At 39.9% G+C, this 12,656-nt stretch overlaps 1 protein-coding gene across 1 annotated transcript in view; it reads left to right on the plus strand.

Annotated features, from left to right (window-relative positions):
- The window catches only part of LOC149782517 (cleavage and polyadenylation specificity factor subunit 1-like), a 152,093-nt gene that overhangs the window by 68,388 nt on the left and 71,049 nt on the right, over window positions 1-12,656 (plus strand). Inside the window, exons 17-19 of the mRNA XM_089933943.1 lie at window positions 1,400-1,537; window positions 4,717-4,858; window positions 12,239-12,414. Of these exons, the coding sequence (XP_089790069.1) occupies window positions 1,400-1,537; window positions 4,717-4,858; window positions 12,239-12,414 (456 nt within the window). The remainder of the gene's footprint in view (window positions 1-1,399; window positions 1,538-4,716; window positions 4,859-12,238; window positions 12,415-12,656) is intronic.

Below are 12,656 nucleotides of genomic sequence, written 5' to 3' on the forward strand. Positions count from 1 at the left end.
AAGATCATAAATAGTTCCTTGTGCAAATTGAGATTAGGGCAGTCCCCAAACATATCATTCATGTCAGTAGGACATCAAAATGTTTATCCCAAAATTAGGCTTAGGTATCAAGGAACATGTTGGCAAAGCATACACTTCTTCATGCATGGAAACTTTTTTGTGTTCTGCATAGGTAGAAAACTTAGATATATTTTTGTACCTGTATTAACTGAAAGATAAATAGAGTGTAATCAAGTGCCATATGATATTGGTTTTGATGACTAAATTGTAGTAGGTTACATGGTGGAGGTTACCATTTGTAAGTAAATTTTAACAGTAAAGTTTTATGAAGTGAAATAATTTGGGATGCCAGACAGTACATATTGGCCATTTCTCGCACATACACAGTATTGCTTCCTTTGTGTGAAGAGAGAAATATTATCTTGTCTTGTGAAAACTATGGTTTGTATTCAGATAATACCTGAGTTCATTTTTCTTGTGGTTACAGAAGGATACATTATCAATTACAGATGATAACAATATCTGAGTATGATTACATAAGATTTAGGATGATAACAATAACTGAGTATGATTACATAAGATTTAGGATGATAACAATAACTGAGTATGATTACATAAGATTTAGGATGATAACAATAACTGAGTATGATTACATAAGATGTAGGATGATAACAATATCAGAGTATGATTACATAAGATTTAGGATGATAACAATATCAGAGTATGATTACATAAGATTTAGGATGATAACAATATCAGAGTATGATTACATAAGATGTAGGATGATAACAATAACTGAGTATGATTACATAAGATTTAGGATGATAACAATAACTGAGTATGATTACATAAGATTTAGGATGATAACAATATCAGAGTATGATTACATAAGATTTAGGATGATAACAATAACTGAGTATGATTACATAAGATTTAGGATGATAACAATAACTGAGTATGATTACATAAGATTTAGGATGATAACAATATCTGAGTATGATTACATAAGATTTAGGATGATAACAATAACTGAGTATGATTACATACGATTTAGTAGGGACCTCCATTTCAAATTCTTTGATTTCCATCGTGTCCATCGTAAGTTAGAAATTTCCTTTACACCATATTTGGCATAGAAGTTAAGACTAATAGATGGATTTGTAGATGTGGTTTTATGATAATAAGTTTTGGTGAAATTATGAAAACAGTTGTTAAAAATCTACTTGAGGGCATGAAAATTAAGGGTCTTTTTGAGACCGTCTCTGGCAAAACATATTTTGAAGCAAAAGAGTAGGGCATTCCAGCTTATGTCATTTTAGAGAGTACCACATTCCAACGCCACATACTCCTTAGTTTACTCAATGTGATTAATACTGGGAAGCATTCTGTACAATTTCAGACAAAGAAAAGTGTCAGTGGCACTGTGGATGATTCCATCACGGAGCCCAAAAATTTGGAAGAAGGGGGAGAGTCATCACCAGTAGATATAGAAAATGGTCATGCCTTCCTTATTCTCAGTAGACCTGATTCAAGTATGGTAAGGAAAGGACACCCATCCACAAATGATTTCTTTTTGCTTTAGAAATGTGTTGCATGTATAAGTGCCTTTAAACTTCTTTGATATTAGAGCACTTTTGAAATAATTGATATATATAGCAAATAAAAGTGATAATTATTTACTGAAGGAACTTAGGTTATACAAAAGAAATTATGTATCTTCTACAGTACTATTACATCAAAACCTGTCTTGATAGACAACACGTTTTAAGAGCAAAGGCTAACTCCCAAGTCAGGTTCTCTTAGGACATCTCTTTGCAGGAGGCCCAGTTTTCAAGGTTGAAATTCAACTGGGTGTAAGAAGGCAAATTACCAACAATAACTGCACATTTATTTTATTCTTTAATCATAGCTCCTGATAAATTATTGCATGTATTCATCTCAGAATAATTTGATATGGCAATACAGATACAACTAGTATAAAACATCCACATTTTTAGCTGTAGTGGTCAGAGATTTGACGAGATTATGAGATGGTCTGTTGTCTGTCATACATCTGTCTGTTAGTACAGATGTGTTATTGCTACTCCACCTAAACTACTTGGATGATTTCCATGAATCCTTACACACACATTCATACCATGGTCTAATTGGTCATAAATATCCATTCAGACATTGAATAGGACTATCTTGAAAGTCTTCTCATTGCTACTTCTCCTAAATGGATGGTCATACTGACAGGGTTTTCACAGAAGGACATATTATGATATATAGTGGGTCCTAAATGAAAATTGGGCTGAGCTAATATCCAGTATGGATGTTAAAGTGGCCATCTTGAAAATCTTGTTATCGTTACTGGTAAAGAGAAAGTCATATTAATATGGGGTTTTCACCAGAAGACTTATTATAATGTCTGATTGGTCCTGAATGAAAATTGTATGGAGCTGACATTCAGCTGAACACCATGGTAGACTTCCTAAAAATCTTATCACTACTACCCCAGAATTAATGGCCATCAACAAAAAAGTTCTTATGATATCTAGTTCAGGGGTCTCAAACCACCCTGACGACCGCATGAGGGCATTTTCAATGACTCAAGGGCTGCACCACCTTTGTAATCTCTCATGTCACCTTGTGACACCATTCATTTATGGCTTGGTGGGATGCATGTTTGAGACCCCTGATCTAGTTGGTCCTAAATGAAAATGGTGCCAATCTCATTTGTATCTACCACTGATAGAAGGAAACAATGATGCATCAGCTCAAGGTCTGTTTTTGGTATGATGGGCTGGTTTTTTTTGTGTATAAAGAACTAATCCAAGGTCATAATGAGTTTCTTGTCCATATCGGCTCTTGAGAGTAGGGTTGTCCCGTAGCATATCATTTATATGTAATTGTTCCATACTTGATAATTATCCAAGGCATGGGATGGAGGGCAGAGATGACTTCATCATGCTTTTTCCTTGGAGACCTTGTTTCACCAAGCTTGAACGTATAGCAGCAGTACAACTGGCTGCCTTCATGCATTGTTTAGCAGCTTCACAATGATGCAGCCAATCGACTTGCTGCTGGGTTTGGTGGGATGGAATTTTCCCTTTAAGGACAGGCGTATGCTAACTCCAGACCATATTTAAAGCAAGGAGATGTAACTCCCTTCACCTGTCACATAGTCCCCTAATGTATTGTGATTGGGTGACTCTTTTAAGAAGAAAACAATTGTTCGAGTTAGATGGATTTTTATATATATATATTTTTTAAAATACTTATTTGGTTATAATAGACTACTCTCAGTTACATTTTAAAACCTGACAGAGCATGCATGTCAGTTCCAGTAGTAGCTGAAGATTGGATTTGATCTAGTGCCAATCCCTCTATCCAAGGGGAGGAGATTAATCATGTCTGTAAAAGTAAGATATATCTTACGAGACACAGGCCCAGAGTAAGTGAATTAAAAAAAAAATATAATGCCCGACTCAAAATACACATGCCCAATAGGACCATATTTTTAAAATAAAATTTTGGACAAAAGTTGAAGCTGATATACTTTAAATAAAGAAATATAAAAATGCTTTAATTGACTAATTATCTCTACTTGCCTCACAAAACAGTGGCCTTAAAAAAAAAAAACTTGTGTTTCCTTATCTACTTAAAATTTTGATTTTGTTTGATTTCAATAAAAGAGAGTTTTCACTAGGTCCTCAAGTAAAATAGTACTTTAGTTTAGAATGCTGTAAATCTTCAAATTTTTCTCAATAAGTAGAGAGGAATGAGAAGATCTGAAGTGGGTTTTTTAAATATCAGTCAGCAAAAACAATAGCTTCAGGTTTTTTAATTAGTTCTTGTCAAAGTACTGTGGATATATCATTTACAGATAACACTCACTGTATATATCCATAGAATCAGCAGCTACCAGTTCTTTGAACTAAACGGATTTAAATACAATTTAATTATGTCAGTTTCTCTAAGGTGAAAAATGTTGTATCAGTGTCTTCTGTAAGTCACAAATTTCTTAGCTTAGTTAAAGTGTCAAACAATCGCATAGGTTCTGCTCAGTACACTTAACCAGCAATGCATTACCAAGTCGTGGTGAGCAAGGATAGGTCATTATTATTCATGCAGGACAAGTGATTGCTAATTATAGATAACTAATGAAATACAGAAAATGGAAATAATACTAATCCCCATTCATCAGTCATGTGCTTCATTTTGTTTACAAAGTGTTATTGCTTTTGATAAGTTATGCAGTTGGTATTCATAAGGTGGCAGGAGCTACAAATGAAACCCAGGTATTGTACTGAATGTTGATAATTGACCTTGTCTTTCAAGAACATCAAAATAAAGATGAGGCATTTCATCAGACAACTCATGGTTTCTTTTTGGGAAATTAAATAACGCCCTTTTTCATAAGCCATACAGGCAACTCAGTATATAGGAGGGGCCCAATCAAGATTTAGAGTTGGGAATCAAGCTATCCATGGTTTGGAGCTCTGGTCTGTCTACCAGCTAAGTGGCAGATGACTTAAAGTAGTCTTAGGAAGGGTTGCATTTACAAGGTAATGGAAGGTAGTGGATGCCCTTCTGATGTATTATCATCAGTTAAGTATTATTGAAAAAATATTTTACTCCTTAAATTAATTTCCATTCAGGATGTTATATTAAAGCAATTGTCAAACAAACAGAACACAATTAAAACTAGACTTTCACTTTTTTCTGTCATAGATCCTGCAGACAGGACAGGAAATCATGGAGCTGGACCACAGTGGATTCAGCACTCAAACACCAACAATCTTTGCTGGGAATATCGGAGATGGCAAATTCATTGTCCAGGTGTCACCTAGAGGGGTTCGACTGCTAGAGGGAGGTGAGCATAAATACAAAAAAACCATCAGATTTACTGTGAATTTCATTATTTTTGTGGGAATTAATTTATGTGGGGAAGGTGTCCTTTGGTTTTGACAAAAGTATAATTGTTCATTCAGGGCCCTTAATTTTGGGGTTTGTACCAATTCACAAAAATTTGTACACCATGAAAATTATTGACTTCAAATGGTGACCTAATGAGGGCACATTTTGGCAGTATGGATAGTAAGATTGGTTGTACTCTAACCTGACACCTGCTATAACAAGATAATCAGGTGGGATTTCGGATTTACAACAGAACACTTTTGATGGTAATACAAATACAATGTTTAATGACAAATGATTTGAATGAGAAAAGAATTCTGATTAATACATGCATGTAATATCCAAATATTGGATCAGTTAACATAACCCGCACAAACTAAATAATACAAATAAATGACCTTACACAGTACAAAGACAAGGGGTGAATGCGGCATAGGATGAACCGAGCTCACTATTTCGAAATCTTTGTAGAATATACATAAATCACCCTTATGAATCATTGAACACAAAAAAATGAAACCCGAGTACATGTATTTAGTAAATAAAAGGATTTATACAATTCTGGGTTTCAAGGGTTGTCATCGCCGGGGGCGGTTGTGGGAGATAAGCACCCACTTCCCTTGGAAATCTCCCAATGGCTTGCATCTGATAGAGCCTCTGACAACCAAATCCAGCTCCAGGCCTTCATGAGTGGCGGAACCTGTTTAAACTGACTGGAGAAGGGATGACAGGCGAGCTTCTGGCGCCTCAAAACCAGATGCTTCAGGCAGATGGGGTTCGTTAACCTTGGGTGGTCGCCCATCTAGGAGAAGGTAAACTTCGATTTCAAACCTTCGCTGCCTTGCGACTATACCCTCTCTGGGGAAAGGCTAAGGGAGTAAACCCCAACAGAAAATCCGGAGTCGGAGTCCCTAAGGCGACTTGGTATTGATTTCAGTGTCATCTCAGCAACTCCTGCGACGCAGCTGGTGCCATGACGTATCGGCTTGTCCTTTCCCTTGGATCCATCAGCTGCGTGGAGTAGGGGGATCAGCTGCATGGGCAACAGTTGATTCTCCATATCACCCTGCCCAGGCTTGCGCCCTGGAGAGGACACTCCAGCTTCGCTCCATAGCGTCGACACAACACGGGAAGCAGCAGTTTATCAGTTATAAGTCACCGCTCGATTGGCGTAGAGCCAGACGCAAGGGGTTGCTTCCGACAGTGGGAGAGACCAACATGTTTCACTGGACAGCTACCGCCCGCCTCAAACTGGGCAGCCCCCAGCCAATAAGGTGCCGTCCCGCCACAGTTTGACTGCCTTGCTGGGTGTGTAAGGCTTAAGGTACGCGAGTACCTGACAAGCGGACTGCAACTACTGCACCAAGAAATAGCAAAATAAAAATAAAAAAGAAGACTTCAATCCTCAAGCTAGGTACCTGGAATGTCCGGACCATGCTGACTGGGCTTTCAGATGATCTCCAGACAATCAGTGATGTTCGTAAGACTTCAGTCATCAACGACGAACTTGCAAGGCTCCAGGTCGACATTGCCTCACTACAGGAGACACGACTACCAGATTCTGGGTCCCTCAGAGAAAAGAACTACACATTCTTCTGGCAAGGAAAGAGTGCAGATGAAGCCAGAGAGTTTGGTGTTGGATTCTCTGTCAGGAACACTCTGCTGGGAATGATAGAACCCTGCCAAGAAGGAAATGAAAGACTGCTATCCCTCCGCCTCCACACCACAAACGGGCCTGTCAACCTGATCAGTGTTTACGCTTCCACACTAAGATCCGCCACAGATACCAAGGATGAGTTTTATGATGAGTTAAACTCGCTCATTGACAAAATTCCCAAGGAAGAGAACTTGATTTTGTTGGGCGACTTCAATGCTAGGGTGGGTGCTGATCATGACTCTTGGCCCTCCTGTCTTGGCAAGTTTGGCGTTGGGAAGATGAATGAGAATGGGCAGCGCCTTCTAGAGATGTGCTCGTACCACGAACTGAGCATCACTAATTCGTTCTTTCAGACAAAGCCACAGCACAAAGTGTCTTGGAGGCATCCCCGGTATAAACACTGGCACCAGCTGGACTTGATCATTACAAGACGGTCAGCAATGAAGGGTGTGCTTCTTACCCGTACCTTCCACAGTGCTGACTGCGACACCGACCACTCGCTGGTGTGCTGCAAAATGAAGCTTCAGCCAAAGAAGATCCACCGCTCTAGGCAAGAGGGTCAACCATGCATTGATGTGAGCAAGACATCATATCCAGACAAGGCTGAGGAATTCACATATGCTCTTTCCAAGACGTTTGACTCAGAACCCCCCAATGGCAGCGCCAAAGAAAGATGGGATTACACCAGAGAGACTGTATACAGCACAGCCACACGGATCTTTGGTAAGAAGCAATCAAAGAACAATGACTGGTTTGAGGCTAACTCTGCCACACTCATGCCAGCCATAGAAGAGCGTTGCAGTGCTCACCTGTAATACAAACGATCCCCCTGTCAGAAGGCACTACAGGCATACACGTCTAGCAAAAGCAAAGTACAGAGATTAGCACGGCAGTGTGCCAGTGAATACTGGCTTCAGCTCTGTCAGAGTATCCAGTCAGCAGCAGATATTGGAAACATCAGAGGCATGTACGATGGCGTAAAGAAAGCAATGGGTCCCACGAAGAAACTGACAGCACCACTGAAGTCTGCCACAGGCGATACCATCCACAACAAGGGCAAGCAGATGGAGCATTGGGTGGAATACTACTCCGAACTGTACTCCAAAGAGAACCACGTGAACAATGATGCCCTCAACGCCATTGAAAACCTCCCTCTTATGGCCGAACTGGACGAGAAACCTACTGTAGACGAACTAAAGAAGGCCTTAGAGAAACTGTCCCTAGGTAAAGCCCCAGGGAAGGATGGCATCACAGCAGAACTCATCAAGTGTGGATGTAGCGTGCTTCTCACACACCTGCATGACCTCCTCTGCCAGTGCTGGGATGAGGGGGCAGTGCCTCAGGACATGAGAGATGCTAACATCATAACCCTGAACAAGAACAAGGGCGACAGAAGCGACTGCAACAACTACAGGAGCATATCACTTCTCAGCATCATGGGTAAAGTTTTCGCACGCGTCATCCTGAACAGACTGCAGATGCTTGCTGACAGAGTTTACCCAGAGTCGCAGTGCGGGTTCCGCGCAGAGAGGTCCACAATCGACATGATCTTCTCTGTCAGGCAACTGCAGGAAAAATGCAGAGAACAACACAGACCCCTCTTCCTGGCCTTTATAGACCTCACCAAGGCATTCGATCTGGTCAGCAGAGACGGACTCTTCACAATCCTGGCAAAAATTGGTTGCCCTCCAAAGCTGCTAAGCATGATCCAGTCCTTCCACGATGACATGAAAGGCACAGTGCAGTACGATGGCTCAACATCCGACCCCTTTGACATCCGCAGTGGAGTTAAACAGGGCTGTGTCCTTGCCCCCACGCTCTTCGGCATCTTCTTCACAGTCCTGCTAAAGCACACCTTTGGGATGTCCACAGAAGGGATTTACCTGCACACACAATCAGACGGTAGACTGTTCAACCTGGCACAACTGAAGGCAAAGAGCAAAGTGCGTGAAGTAACTATCAGGGACATGCTCTTTGCAGACGATGCTGCTCTAGCCACCCACACAGAAGCTGAGCTTCAGCACCTGATGGCCCACTTTGCTAAAGCATGTGATGAGTTTGGGTTAACCATAAGCCTAAAGAAAACAAACGTGATGGTTAAGGACGCGGATCCCCCAAGCATCATCATCAACAACTATGAACTTGAGGTGGTGAGTCAGTTTTCGTACCTCGGCTCTACCATCACCAACAACCTCTCGCTTGATGCTGAGCTCAACAAGCGGATCAGAAAGGCATCAACAACTCTCTCCAGGTTGTCGCAGAGAGTGTGGAACAACAGCATGCTGACCATGAACACTAAGATCACCGTGTACCGTGCATGCGTGCTAAGCACTCTTATGTATGCCAGTGAAACTTGGACTCTGTATGCCTCACAAGAGAAAAGACTGAGTGCCTTTCACATGCGATGCCTCCGACGCATACTTGGGATCACCTGGAGCGATCGAGTAACAAACAACGAGGTGCTCGAGCGTGCCGAGATTCCCAGCATGATCACACTCCTCCGCCAACGCCACATCAGATGGCTGGGCCATGTACGTCGGATGGTTGACGGACGGATCCCCAAAGACATTCTTTATTCGGAACTCGCCTCTGGCAAAAGGTTGATCGGACAGACACATCTCCGCTTCAAGGATGTCTGTAAGCATGACATGAAAGCCCTTGATATTGATGTCAACACCTGGGAAGAGCTCGCTCTAGACAGATCAGGCTGGCATCATGCTCTGATCACTGGTCTGAAAGCCGGAGAGGACAAGCAACGCTTGCTAGCTGATGAAAGACGATCGCAGAGGAAGAAGAAGCAGTTTCATCCAACACCTGACACAACCTTCAAGTGCAGCAAGTGCAGCAGGGACTGCCACTCCCGAATTGGACTACTTAGCCACAGCAGACACTGCACAACCACCAACCGGGACATCTCTCATGGGCGCAGTTCCATCGTCTCTCGAGACTAACGGATGCCAATGAACGAATATCCAAATATTGGATCAGTTAACATAACCCGCACAAACTAAATAATACAAATAAATGACCTTACACAGTACAAAGACAAGGGGTGAATGCGGCATAGGACGAACCGAGCTCACTATTTCGAAATCTTTGTAGAATATACATAAATCACCCTTGGGAATCATTGAACACAAAAAAATGAAACCCGAGTACATGTATTTAGTAAATAAAAGGATTTATACAATTCTGTGACATCTGCAATCCCAGATTTGATTCCTGTGTCAGAAATATATGATGCTATTTGTTGCCTGTCCAGTGTTTGTGTTTTCTCATTTGTTGTCCAGTTTCTGAGACCTGTATGACTGCCTCACACTAAAATTTTTTCCCAAGATGGTTTGTAGTGTAAGCTGTCACAACATGTCAATACAGTCAATACAGTCAAAATAGAATACATTCAAAATTTTTAAGAAATTTTGATAAGCAATATTGTCTTAAGCTTTGCAATGGATAGTCAAACCAGGGAAAAAATTAAGTTAAATCAAAATGAGTCATTTTGAGTTTCACTAAGATTAAACACAACAAATAGTAAAGCAAGACATGCCATTTCACAGCTTTAAGCTATAGGACAGTAAAATATATATGGTCAGAGAGAATGTTATAAGAACAGTTGTATATAAACCTATAATCTTTATTGACATATGTATATTTATGTCAGTCTGAATGATGTCGGCACTTTAATAAGGGATGAGATCAAAACCTACCTAGTTGATGTAATAAATTCAACATCAGGCGGCTAGGATTGGATAGTATGTTGTTAATCATCCATCCGCGCAATGGCACAAATTTATTATTGCTGCTTCATCTAAACTTCTTTTAGGATTGCTGTGAGCTTTACAAACACATTCAACCCATGGTCTTCTTGATCCTAAATAAAATGATGTTGGTTGGACAGTCAAGATGGCTGCTACAGTGGCCATCTTGAAAAATATTTTTGCTACTCCTTCTGAATGGATGGTCATATCAGCATGGGAATTTCACAGAAAGACTTTTTATTATATCTTGTTAGTCCTAAATGATAAGGGTGCCAATCTGATATCCAGTATGGCTGGCACAGAAGCCATTTTGAGAAATGTGTCATCGGTTCTCCACCAGAATGAAAAGTCATATTGGAATATTGGAGGACTTGTTATGTTGGTCCAAAATGAAAATGGTGCTGTTTGCATATCCTGTATAGTCACCACAGTGGCCAGCTCGAAAATCTTATTATTGCCACTCTTCATGAATGGATTGTCATATCAACATCAGACTGTTACTAAAAGGCTTCATATGTTGCATAGTTGGCAGTAAATAAAAATGCTGTGCAGACATCCAAGATGGCCAACACAGTAGCCATCTTGATAATCTTCTCACTACTTGTCCTGAGTAACTGGCTTTTTCAATATGAGGTTTTCACTGAAAGATTTCTTATGATATCTAGTTGATCTGAAATGAAAATTTTGACAACCATAATCCTTGATGATTGGTTGTGTTGATATTGCACTTTCACTAGGCAACTTCTTTTGATGTCTGATTGGTCCTAAATGCAAATGGTGACAATCTGAAATTCATTATAGCCACTACAGCAGCCATCATACAAATCTTGTTACTCCTCAGTAGAAAAAAAAGTTGCATCAGCTTGTTGTTTTCACCAGAAGACTTCTTAAGATGTCTTGTTGGTCCTAAATTAAAATGGTGCCAATATTAGGTCCAGTATGGTCACCATGGTTGCCATCTTGAAAATCTTGTTATTACTGCACTTAAATGGACAGTCATTTTGACATGGAGTTTTCATCAGAAGATATCTGATGGTGTTTAGTTGGGCCTAAAATGGTGAGCTTGAAAATCTTAACTCTATTATATATAAATGGATGGCCATATCAACATTGGATTTCACCAATAGAATTCTTTGAGACCTAGTTGGTCCTAAATGAACATGATGCCACTGGTACATACAGTGTGGCTTCCATGATGGCAGCCTTGACATTTTGTCACTGCTCCTTTGAAATTGATGATCATATTAATGTGAGAATTTCACCAAAAAGACTTGTAATGATGTCTATTTGGTCCCAAATGAATTGGTACCAATATGGCATCCATTATTGTCACCACAGCAGCTAATGTGAAAATATGCTGAAGAATATCAGAGATGCATGCAGTACTCAGCAGGTAAAAGTAAGAAATGGATTTATCTTGAATTTTTCCTGGAAATTCTTTTTTGCCATTAGATGATCAGTCCGTCTGAATGACTCTTCTTGTTCTTTTTCTCCAGACTGATTTCTGAATGACTCTTCATGTTCTTTTTCTCCAGACTGATTTCTGAAAATGCATTTTGCAGATACAGTCTGGGAAGGATGAGAACAGTTACCAGATTTGAGTTAGGTCATCTGCTAGAAGAATATAAATTGCTGACTCAGCTGATGTAGATATATGACCTTCTAATTACTAATAACAGTGAAATTTGCCTTGAAGGACTCTTCAGTATTGGAGATATCTTTTCACAAAGAACATTTGAAGGAAACCCCAACTGAAATCTGAACAAAAGTGTGTATTAAATGAAGTACAACTATTTTAGTCTTGACAGAACTAATGCTTAATTTTCATTCACATTTTAATAATCACAAAAATAATATTTTATCTTCTGTTCATATTTTAATCTTCACGGAAGTAATATGTAATCCTCTGTTCTTATTTTAGTTCAACAGTTGCAGCACATTCCTATTGACATTGGTTCCCCAATTGTTCACTGTTCTGTGGCTGACCCATACATTCTTCTGCTTGGGGATGAGGGTCATGTAATGATGATGACCCTCAGACCTGAAGGTTTGGGAGCTACTTCCAGACTGGTTGTCAGCAAACCTCAAGTCACCTCGGTAGGTATATAAGTGCATCTAATTGAAAAGATGCTGTAAATCAGCTACTTCAGACTGGTTGTTAACAAACGTCAACACAACTCAGTAAGTATACAAGCCCAGCTAATTGAACAAATACTGTTAATCAATAGTTGGAAGCAAAATCTTACCTTGAATTAAACAAACCAACTAAATTGATTGGATGTTATTTGCTTTGGATTCACATAGTATGCATATTTTTCCTAGGTAATACCATAAATATA

Source organism: Sinohyriopsis cumingii, chromosome 15, assembly GCF_028554795.1.
Source record: "Sinohyriopsis cumingii isolate HCF-2022 chromosome 15, ASM2855479v2, whole genome shotgun sequence".
NCBI classification, from domain to species: Eukaryota; Metazoa; Mollusca; class Bivalvia; order Unionida; family Unionidae; genus Sinohyriopsis; species Sinohyriopsis cumingii.